This window comes from Lampetra fluviatilis, chromosome 14 (assembly GCF_964198595.1).
Source record: "Lampetra fluviatilis chromosome 14, kcLamFluv1.1, whole genome shotgun sequence".
Classification (NCBI taxonomy): Eukaryota; Metazoa; Chordata; class Hyperoartia; order Petromyzontiformes; family Petromyzontidae; genus Lampetra; species Lampetra fluviatilis.
The window spans coordinates 12,504,639-12,516,695 of NC_136288.1; the positions used below are offsets into that span (position 1 = coordinate 12,504,639).

General features: G+C 49.1%; 1 protein-coding gene across 1 annotated transcript in view; it reads left to right on the top strand.

The window, feature by feature from the left end:
* The window catches only part of LOC144935887 (potassium voltage-gated channel subfamily KQT member 4-like), a 125,283-nt gene extending 117,091 nt beyond the window's left edge, over positions 1 to 8,192 (top strand). The window contains exons 11-13 of the mRNA XM_078862739.1: positions 1,383 to 1,514; positions 5,316 to 5,448; positions 6,549 to 8,192. Coding sequence (XP_078718865.1) covers positions 1,383 to 1,514; positions 5,316 to 5,448; positions 6,549 to 7,436 — 1,153 coding nt within the window. The 3' untranslated portion in view covers positions 7,437 to 8,192. The remainder of the gene's footprint in view (positions 1 to 1,382; positions 1,515 to 5,315; positions 5,449 to 6,548) is intronic.
* The last annotated feature ends 3,865 nt before the right edge of the window (positions 8,193 to 12,057 follow it).

The following is a 12,057-nucleotide window of genomic DNA, read 5'->3' on the forward strand; positions in this document are numbered from 1 at the left end:
CGCCAGCAGTGGCAAGAGCAAGCAGTTTCAGGGCTGCTCCTTTACCTTCAACGAATCACTAGAGCCGTGCAATGGCATCGTCACATGGGTGATGATGGGGCCCGCTCTTGAAACCCGGCGGTGGCACAGGAACTGAAATAAAAGATAAAGGTGCAGCCCTGAAAGTCATTGCTCACGCCACTGCCGGCAGAAGGGTCTCGACTAGAACGAATTCTCGACTGTATTTGGTCTACTCTTTCACGTTGGACCAAAACGACATGTGGACAGAGGTGGGGGACTTTGAGAAACTCGTAAATTGTTTCAACTGCCACGCCGGGAGACTGAACCGGTGACCTCTGACCTTGCAAGTGCAGTGCGACAACCATTACCCCACGGGAGAGGTGGAAACAAACACAGACACAATCCTACCGTGACATTTCTAGGAAACGAATGGCTTTGGTGCTGATTATCAATCACGTTTCGCATTCAGCAAACAAAAGACCTCTAATTTTTTCGCCCCACCTTTGGCAATTTCAGTTTGCAATGATCGCAATCTCGTGAATATCAATGATGAATACGCCCGCACGGATACTTGAAACTGTATATGCCGCAGACACAGAATCCAGATTGTGTTATTCACTTCATATTTATTTCATATCTGCCGAATTAAATTTGGCCTGCCAGGCTTTACGTTTTTTTTTTTTTGCCGCGGGCTCCTCTGCGTAAATTTGGGGTGAAATGAAGTTCAGCATCGGGAGCAACGTGACCACGTCCCTCGCCATTTCCACCGGCACTCATGCCCCGTCAGCTTTAGATCTTGCCTCTGCGCCTTGAAGAGTTCTTTGCAACTTTGTTGGAGCCCGTATACATGCACGCAAAGACAAAGATCCACCGTGTAGGCGACATTGGCTGATCGGGAAGGAGAGCTGTAAGCCAGCACCCATCACGATCAGAATATGTATTTATACTCGAGGAATCCATGAGCTATAAAGAGATTCTTTCACTGATGTCCAGTAGGTGCGGGTCAGAACGTTACAACAACAAACAATACAAAAACACAAAAGGATCGCAGAGTATAGGAAAGGTAAACAAATCACTCAAAGATATCTACAAATAAAACTAAACTTTTTTTTTTATCTTACCCCTGAAGGCCAACACAGCTCACGAGGTGGTCATGTGCCCAACACTACGCCCGGCCACCTTTGTCTCCCCAGTTTTTACGCACCGCACCAGGTACTCATTTGAGGCTGAGTCGACCCAGGGGAGGCCCAGGACCGGTTCAGACAATCGTCACATTGGTGTTGGCCGTGAGCAGGAATCGAATTCGGGTCGCCGGGTTACACACAAATACACACAAATACACAAACACAAAATTGATTCACATTTCTTCCTCTTCCCACCAGGATAATGAAGTTCCTGGTCGCGCGCAGGAAGTTCAAGGAGACGTTGTGCCCATACGACGTGAAGGACGTCATCGAACAGTACTCCGCGGGACACCTCGACATGCTGTGCCGCATCAAAAACCTCCAGTGCAGGTCTGGCAGCTGAAGCCGTGGCCTTGGAGCTAACCTTGCCAGCGCCCCGAGGAACATCTCCGCGCGGCGCGATCGCACGCGAGCGCTCTCCCTCTACGGCCGTGCATTGATTATAATAATTTAGCGGCGTTTGGAAATCGCCCCCTTCTTGTTGTTGCGGTGGCTGTCACGGCTGGCTCTTGCGCTTCACAGAGCACGTTCTGCGGAATTGCCGCAACGAGGGGCGATTGTCGCGGTGGTGTGTAATCGGCAATCGGTTATTTTTTAGCAGGTAAATTTTTTTCTCTTTAAAAAATTTGCCAAATTTTTTTAATTAAAAAAATGTGCAATAAATGTTTTATTAAATTTTTTTGGCAAATTTGGAGCTTGACGCCGACACACGGTGGCCTACGGTTAATCTGCCCCCCCCCCCCCGCAAAAATAACCAGGGTGGCCTACTGGAATCGAACCGCGGACTCTGCAACGTTGCCATCTTATTCCGCTTCCCACGCCCCTCAACTCTGTCCCGTCCCTCCCCTATAGCCCTTTCGTGATTGCCACCCCCCCCCCATGTGCCCTCTGTTACAGTGACTCATTCCTTTGCCCCTCCCTCACGCCCTGTCATATAAATCAGTATATTTTTGTTACCGCTCTTAAACTGTGTAAAGCAATTTTTGAGAAATGCCGCTCCAGTAAGTGGAATGCTTTCCCGCTTGTCATGTTGTAGTTTTTGAAATTCATATTTTTCACCTGGATATGTCAGTTGTACGGGTGTCCAGGCTGTTTATTGACACGTACATAACACAAACGGAATGACGCGTACACACACACGCATTCAACAATGTACGTATGTATGTTGAACTTCTTTCGTACCGTACGTAGCCACCCACGCTAATTGGAGGTGGGCTGAAAGGGCAACAAACTAAAGAAATGAATTTTCAATCTATGTGATGATTTAAAAGTGCATAGCTGCAGCGGCTTCCTAATGTTGGAAGGAAGAGCGTTCCAGACGGCCGCAGAAGCGCAACTGAAAGCGCGCGACGCGGCAACCACCGTCGTGTTTTGTTCATCCAAAAGCCGCCGCTGCGATGGCGACCGGAGCGCCTTCGGCTGAGGCGCTCTATAAATAAAATATAAGATGAGACAAATAACTAGCACTGGGCCGTGCAAGCACTAATCAACACGCGCAATATAGCCGTGCGAAAACAGGTACGCTGAACTGCGCTCCGCTAACCACTTCAAGTACAAAGAACCACCCGTCCTGCGCCCCCAAGTACCCCGTGTTTCTTTTTCTCTGTCTCTCTTTGTCTCTGTTTTCGCCTTCGCACAGAGATTGGCTTTGCTTTATCTACTGAAAATATGCCCCATTGACCAAATCGTCAGATCTCGGAAGCTTAAGCAGAGTTGAGCCTTGGATTAGAGTTGCCACCTGCAAGGTAAAAAATAAGCCAGACATCACCTGGGAAGAAATTTATCTCACAAGAGCACAAGAGAGCACAAGACTACGTGCAAATGTAAATCACGGCCACCCCGTCTGGATCACAGCAGCCTCGCTCCACGCCACAAATACAAACGAAGGCGAGAGATGGAAGCGAGAATCTGGACTGCGGCAGACGTCAACAATGAACGTCTCGTACGGCGGACCCCTTACCGGTCGAACCTTCCCCGGTTTCAACCGTCCACGCCGCTCAATTGGCGACCTGTGAACCGAATCGGCACGCGGGGTCACGTGGCCGATGCGACCACCTCGTGACGCCACGAATCCCAAACCGTCGATCACCAACCACATCGTGAGCACTCCGCCCCCGCTGCTGCTGCCTTCTCTCCTGTAAAGGAGGAATGGACGATGATCCACTCGGCTTCTGAGCAGACAATTGAGTGGATAACAACATCTAAAATTGCATCTTTTAATCCGCTGTTATTAATCCATACGAAATAAGTGGTGAGGCCGCTTCTGAAAAAGAAAGCGATGTAGCTCAGTGGGCCTTACCTGGTAAAAAGTAAAAAAAATAGCATCGCGCAACTGAATGATAAATAAATCATATACAGGACTTTAAATTTCTGTTCATACAGTAAAACCTTGGATTGCGAGTAACTTGGTCTGCGAGTGTTTTGCAAGACGAGCAAATGTTTTAAATAAATGTTAATTTGATAAACGAGCGAGGTCTTGCAATACGAGTAGTACGTGTGTACGCTTTGTCTGCCGAGCGTCACGTGATCACAACTGATATACGAGTGCTTTGATATTCGAGTGCTTTGGATTACAAACAACGTTTCCGGAACGAATTATGCTCGCAATCCAAGGTTTTACTGTATTTCCCAAGACAGTTCAGCAAGAGGATGATCCTGGGAATGCCAGGCCAGGTGGCAACCCCGAGCCAGGATAGTGCTTGGATGGGTGACCACCACACTCTGGTTGCTATTGGTTTCACGGGGCTTGCTTCAGCGGGCAGCAGAGGGCAGTACAGAAAAATGCATGGTTGTACTGTTCTTCTAGTGTGCACTTCCAGCGTTGTACATGGGCGGTGAGCGTTAACTAAACCTGTTCAGCAGCCCCCCATCCCTCCTCCCCTTCACCAGTGACGAGTGAGGTGGTGGGATTGGGTTAAATAACCCCCACAGCTCGCAAGGTGCGGGGAGGCCCTTATCCAGCAGTGTGTTGACAAACGTGGGCGCCACGGTGGCAATATGTATAGTCCCGTCGCCTGCTATGCAGGAGGTCATGAGTTCGATCCCGATCCCGACCCTCACGCCTGCTGCTGTATATTTGGAGTTTGCATCTTCTCCTCTTGGTCGGGTGGATTTTTCTCCGGGTCCTCCGGTGTTTCCCCTCCACATTTCGAAACTTGCTTTGAGAGTATTTTACTGCTTTAAATGTCCACGTGATAAGCCACTTCGTTGAGCTATCATTTGTGACCAGGTTCGCTTCTGAAAAATAGCTAAATAGCTCAGCGGGCCTTACCTGGCAGTAAAAAAAATAAAAAAATAGTTTTATTTAACAGGCTGTGCATTATACATCGTGGCATCAAGAATAGACACCTGTTGACAAATCCACGCGCCCCATTCCACCCGCACTTTGCGGCGTTAACCGGGGCCTGGCTGTGGAATTCCAAGGCCCGACCTCCGGCACGGCAACCTGGCGCAGCGACAAGCGCACTAAACCGCCAGGCCAGGTGACACATTGTAAAGGAGAGCCTACGACACAAGGTGGCAGGGGGTTCGTCTTTTATTCCTCCCTTCAGTCCACCACTCGTCCCCAGCCTTCTCAGTCTCGTTCCCGACAAGATTCCCCCTCTTCCCGCCCGTTCTCTCCCTTATATCTCATCGCTTGCTCCTCCCCCTTCCCCTGTCACCGTCCCACTCCACCTCCGTTTGGTGGGAATCCTTCCCCTGACATCCCTTACACATTAAACGGAGCTGCTCATAGGTTAATGATGTATTGGAACGTTATATTCTTGGTTCTTTCGGTAAAGTCACGTAGAAGGGAAATAATAAAATAAAAAATATATAAAACAATACAATTCTCACGACGTTTCGACTTTTTTTTCCTCTTGCTGTGGATTTCACACCTGATGATGATTGCTTGTGTTGCAGTCGAAACGTCGTGATAATTTAATTGTTTTATATTTGTATTATTTTATTATTTCCCTTCTACGCGACTTTACGGAAAGAACCAAGAATATGAATCCCTGCAGTAGCGAAAGCTTTAAATAAAAATTTTATTGGAACGTTGTTAGAAACAATATTACAGTGAGTATGCTAATTGCCCTGATGGCTTTTTCTTCTCGTTGTTGTTGTCGTGTTTTTTGTTGTTGCCACTAGGGTCGATCAAATTCTCGGCAAGGACAACTTGTCCAGCGTGGAGCGGCAGAAGGCGAAGGAGAGGGGCCAGCCCAGGTCAGAGGTCAGAGAAGACCAGAGCCTCATGGGAAGGGTGGTCAAGATGGACAAACAGGTGCGTGATGGTTTGATTTCCCTTCTCCCCGAGTCACGCGTGCACGCGTTAGTGTGCCTGTGTACGCCTTGGTGTGTGAGTGCGTGTCTGCGTGCATGTGTCTGTGCAACTGCGTATCTGCGCGTATGTGTGTGCGTGTGTTTGCATGTATGTGCGTGTTTGTACGTATACGCCTGCGTGTGTATGTGTCGACTCGGCCTCAGATGAGTCACCTGGTGCGATGGGTAAACACCCCGCCACGAGGGAGACAAAGGCTAACAGCACTTGCCCCAACAGCCTGTGCAGGCTATAGGGGGATCTTTGTCTTTGTTTTTGTGTGTGTGCATGTTGTGGGGAGCGCGAGTGTAGTAGTTAGCGCACTACATCTGTGACGATTATCTTAACTGGTCCTGGGCCTACCCTCGGTCAACTCAGCCTTAAATGAGTGTGTGGTACGATGTGTAAACATCAGCGCTGGGGATATTTAGGCAGCCCAGGCGTGGTGCTGGCCACCCACCCCCTCGTGTGCCGTGTTGGCTTTCTCAGGTGCTCGCTAACAGCACTTGCCCCAACAGTCTGCTGAGGCTACGCAAGGAGGGGGGGGAGGCGAATCTTTGTCTTCTTATGTGAGCAGACAATAACAAGTACTGCTATTTTAGTGCACACAAACGACAGGAGGTACAAGAACCATGTTCATGCATAATGCGCGTTGATTACCACGTGAGTAACCCAACCGGCAATGGATACCCATTGTCATTCATACGGATTAATTGATGCCCCCCCCTCGCACAAGAAGGGCTCACAAGTGACGTCATCACATCTACGCCTCTATTTAAGGAACAAAACAGGAGGATTTCTCCACAGATCTGGCTGCCGCCTGATGAAGCTAGTTGTAATTACTGGCGAAACGTCGTACTCAGATTGTAACTGTTGTGGATTTGCTCTCCAACACACCGGTGTGCTGTGCTATTGTTTACTTGACAAACCTTACCAATTGGCTGCGTCGGGTGGTGGCGGGTTTAACGACACATTTATATATTTACGCGATCTAACGCCAAAAAAACCCTCGATTTTGAATCTTCGTCTTCATTTGCACTCGCGCGAATCGTTTCGCTCCGCAGGTGCAGACGATCGAGAAGAAGCTGGACTTCTTAATCGACTTCTACCGCCAGTCCCTGGGCAAGGGGCCGCCCAAGATGCCCACGGCCATGAGCCAGTCGAACACGGAGAACAACACGGACTACGAGACGCCGGACGACCAGACGTCCTCGCTCGAGATCACCGAGACCACGTGCGTGGCCACGTCGCCGTCCAGCAACGGCAACCACCTGAGCCAGGGCCTCTCCGAAGACAACGACCTCGCGCTGTCCCCGCGCGGCAGCCCTCCCGCCTCCGCGAACGTCGCCGCCGAGTGGCTCCAGGTTCCCGACCAGAAGGAGGAGGCGGCCATCAGCTGGAGCTCGCAGAAGTCCCACCTGACCCTGCCGGTGCCTTCGTTCATGTCGTCCACGGACCAGAACATCACCATCGTCATCAGCCCGTCCACGTCGGACGATGTCCTGGCCGCATGCGACGGTTCCATCCCCGCTCCTCCTCCCGCTCCACTCTCGCCGGTCTGCCGCGGCGAGCTCTCCAAGGTGTTCGGCGCTCGCTGCGGCAACGGCAACGCGGTGGGGCCGATCTTCGCGGCGGCGGCGGCCGGCCTGGGCGGAGCGCCGTGGTCCGACAGCATCCTGAGCGTGGAGGACTTGCCGTCGCTTCACACCGTCAAGGAGATGGACGAGCAGCTGGCGGCCGACGACCTGTCCGGCGAGAGCCTGCAGAGAGTCGGCGGAGACGCCGCCGCCACCGTCACCGCTACTACCGAGCCGTCGCACATGACTCTGTTGCCGCTCGGTCCGCGATCGTCCGCTGAGATGGAGTTTGGCGGCTCGGCCAGGGGCGTACCGCAGCAGCAGCAGCACTTACAGCGCATCACCGATAAGCCGGACTTAATATCACTTCCGTAAAAAAAAAAATTGTACGCGCAAGCGTTTTTTTTTTAACCTCCCCTTCTCCCCCTTCCCTCCGTGTAATTCTCACTGTTGTTACCGCAAAACGATATTTTAAAGATTTGGACCGCATCAAACGAATGCGTTGCGTAGTCGACCGTAATAATGTGAGTAGCCGAAAAGATAGGATTTATGAACCCATACTGGGGCTTTTGCGAATGCAGTTTTTTTTGCTGCAGGTAGTGAAGTGGGGGGGGGGGGGGGGTGACTGCGGTGGGTGGGAGAGGGAAAATTGGGCCACCCACCCACCCCACCCTCATCGACCACCCGCCAAGATGCGGTAGCTGCCCGGTGGTATGTGGGCGTCCCTGGGGCAGCGTTCGTTCTTTCCTCCCGACGATTGTTCACAGGCGGCGTTGACCGCGCCCCGGACTCACCACCTCGACTGTCTGTAACCCTTACCCCCCTCCTCCCTGAATTGTATAAAAAAGTGGAATGGACCAATAGTCGACCAATGTTAATCATAGCCGTTGAAATGTTTACAAGACTGCTTTCATTTTAAGTCCTGAGCATGCTATTACCTATAATGTGCAATTACCTTTAATAATAACCAAATCTGTGCTGGTGCATTTCGCAGCTATATAAATGCAGCGTGTAGACTTTTACGAGCGTACTCACACAGGGACGTTTTTTTAAATGTCAATTTGTAGTTTCTAGTTTTCATTTTTATCTCTCCCCTTTGCCTCCCTTGTGTCATAAAAGTAACGCTGTTAAGAGCTGAGTTGCGCACATTTTTTCGAGTTGATGGACATCGTTTGGGGCGCCGCGGTGGCGAGATGTTAACTCCCTCGCCTGGTATGCAGGAGGTCGTGGGTCTTGATCCCGACCCTGACGCCTGTATATTTGGAGTTTGCATGTCTCTCTTCCCGTGGTCACGTGGATTTTTCTCCGGGTCCTCTGGTTTTTCCCTCCCTCCACGTCTAGAAGCATGCATTTAGAGTATTTGGCTGCTTTCCATTTCCAGACGATAAGCCACTTCGTTCAGCTATCATTTGTGGGCAGGTCACTTCTAAAAAGAGCTATATACAGCTCAGTGGGCCTGACCTGGTAAAATAAAAATAGTTTATAGTTTAAGTACTTGTTTACACGGCTGGGTAATCTCAAACCGCCAATCTGAGTGCCCGCCGTGACAAAGGGATGGCGGGCCTTCAGTGGCCTTGTTTGGCCATGGTGGGGGAGAAGCCACCCTCCCCGGCTCCATCTCCCCGCACGTTCCTGTGGATGTTTTGGGGCCAGACCCTGCGTACTGGAGACTGCCGCGCACGTTCCAGCATCGTAGCGGACGTTGAAGTTCCCGTGACGTTATTCGTTAAAAAGAGTGGGCGCCATTTTGAAAATTACAAATTCTATCATTTGATAAAGTCACAAAGCAACCGACTGTGAAACTACTGTGCGCCGTGATAGTCTGTGAAACTTTAGCGCCTTCGTGATAGCCTTTCGCTTGACGAATGTCTCAAATGCCAAATGTACTCACGGTTTGATTTTAAATGTTTGTTGTCAATTTAAAGTTCCCCCTTTTTTTCAGACTTCTTCTCAACTGCCAACTAATGTTACCACTGACTTCTCGTCTTGCGGTGAATGGACCACTCGGGGTCTACCCTCTGTGTTCGAGAACGACCCAGTGACACGAGATGTCGTAAAAACCATTGACACACTCTCCAAGTGACCTGCTCTCTCCACAATAGGTGGCCACACGAACCGCTGCAGACAAATGTTCATTCCACGGCAGCGAAACTGATCTTGTTAATGATCAGAGCCGGAATTTTAGCCAGTAAGTAAAATAAAAAACAACCCAAACTATTTTTTATTTTCTTTCTGTAATCGTTGGTGACCAGGCTGAGACCACCAGCTTATCACACTAATCACGGGTGACTGAAACCCGGATTCAAACCCAAGACCTCAACAGTGTCGGCTTAGGACTGTGACCGCTGAACTGCCTGACCCGCCTCACCCTTGAGTGTGGCTTAGCAGCTTGCTGCGGATGTTGCTCGACTTGCATGCAAAGTGACGCAATGGCAGAAGCGGACCTTTCCATGGGGGGCCGGGAGCGCTGAGGGGGGCGGGGTGTGGGGGGGGCTACCCCAGAGCCGTCCCAGGGTACGGGGAATCGGGATGACTGTCCCGGGCCCCGCGCTTTGGGGGGGGGGGTGTTGGGGTGTCGGGTGGGGGCCCACAGTGGGGTTTGCCCCGAGGACGGCCCTTCCCTCCATAAACACATCCCAATGCGTTGTCTCCAGGACAACGATGAATGACGTAGCAATCGGTTTCCCCCGTTTTTTTTCTGGCAACCAAACAGGTGTTGAGATGTTAAAACACCAAACTGAAACCTTTTACAAGGAATCATGTCCGCATTAACCGCAATACCTGTGGTCAGAATGCAAACAAAAAACGCATTGTCCTTGAAACAGATTGGTCCACACCAGAGACGGCTTTCTTTAGAGCCTCGTCTCAAAACGGTGTTAGACCAGAAGACGCCAAAAGGCGTGAAAAAAAGGGTAAAACTTACTCTCATATTTTGTTACTGGCAAAGGAGGTCCCATGAATACATAGCAATCCTTGGGGGACGGATGGGGGTGGTGGAGGGTCTGAAAGGGGTAAGGGTGGAGGTCACCCCCCCCCCCCTTTGTGATGGATTATTTTGGTGGTCCGACTTTCGTCCGTGTCGTCGGGGTCAGTGTCCCCTCGCAAAGAGGGCGGCCTCTGGCAGCGTGCGATACAGATGACGACGATGACGACGATGATGACGATGATGATTCTAGATTTGAAGCTTTCGTGACTGCAAGGATTAATATTCTTAGGTTTTTTCGGTGAAGTCACGTAGGTAAAAAATTAAAATTAATAAAAGTAAAATAAAAATTACATATTTTATTTTTATTTTACTTTTATTAATTTAAATTAGACTTTTATTAATTTTAATTAAAATTAATAAAAGTAAAATAAAAATAAAATAAAAATTACGGTGTGATTTTTATTTTATATTTATTTTACTTTTATAAAATAACGACGTGATTTTTATTTTATTTTACTTTTATTAATTAAATGTTTTTACCTACGTGACTTTACCGAAAAAACCTAAGACGATGATGATGTCTGTGCCGTTTCTTGTAATCCAATCATAATAGCGAAGCAATAGATCTGTCAAAATCATTCTGCGCGCAATGTGTGTGTGGTGCGGGGGGGGGGTAGGAATGGAAAACAGTCACAAACCGTTATGCACCGCTTTTATCGCTCTCACCCCCGCTCTCGAATGCCAGAATATGTTTTTGTTCCGAATCAGGGTGGGGTCATCAACGTGTCGTAGCTTTTGAGGCTGCACAAACATTTGGGGGAAAATTCCCGAACGATAATGATTGTGTTTCCCCCCCACCCCCACCCCCTCCTCCTCCTCATTACGTTATTTTGCACACCCGCAAAAAAAATAACCGGTAAAAAGTGCCACATCAATCATGCGTTGGTAATTTTTTCAAAACATTATAATTTGCTTTTCTTTTCTCTGCATCATCATCATCATCTAATCACCGCCGTGCATTTCTCGTTACACGTCAAGCTGCCGTCATGTGCCACGTTACTTTGTCCGGGCAGCGTGTGCTGCATTTCAATTGATTTTGTTTTTGCCCGTGGAGTCTCTTACGCCAGCAACTCTTGAGTGGGTCCTTCCGCCGTGTTGTGGCCAAGTTGGCAGAGACGATCACAGCCGCAGTCAAGGCGTGGAGTCGGGGGTTTGGCACTGCTGCTGCTGCTGCTTCTTCTGCATAATTGCCCCAGTAGCACCAAGGGCGATGATGCGGTGTGTTTCTTTAGATGCAATCAGCGCCGTTATTTTGACTTTCTTTGACAGCTGCTGCATTGGCCCACGGAGGTTACTACAAGAGACTCTATCTAAAATATATTTCTATAAACATCGCATCAGGTAATGTTGTAAATGAGCTCATTCACAAGGCCTTAACGAGTAGCAGAAATACACGGGTTGGATCTGACGTAGTTTGAACACATTCCCATTTGTGTAATTCCCTTTTTCTCTCCACTTGCACACTAACTAAACAGATTGCCTTGACTTTTTTGAGCCAATATCCCAAATGAAGGCTGGACATGAATACACATGAGCTGAAGACAATTAACCTTAAGCCCCAAAAAAAGGAAATGTATTCTCCAACATATAAAACTGAAATAACCCAATGTCGTCGCTTCATAGTAATTATGATATAACGGCATTTCTTCTGCCTCTGTGATGGAAGTAGGAGCCGTTTTCCTTGATTAAACTCACTTAATTTGTGTCTAGAATTAGAAGGAACCCGTCAAAGCCACGTTTGGCCAAATAAGAGAAAAGTATCCCACGGAGAGCCCTCGCAAATCTGAAGGCACCGCAACGTTTCAATCGGCCAGTTTGAATTGTATCGTGACAGAAAAAAAAGAGTGCCGATTCCTTGAGTAATAAAATAGATTATATTGTCAATCCACCGCTGGATGCTTCTTTGACCCATGCTTCCCGAGATGCTGAAGGGAACCCGATTAAGCGTTTGAAATAATCACTCCACCGGTGATGGATTTGCAAAGCTCCCCTTACATTACCAAAAAAACA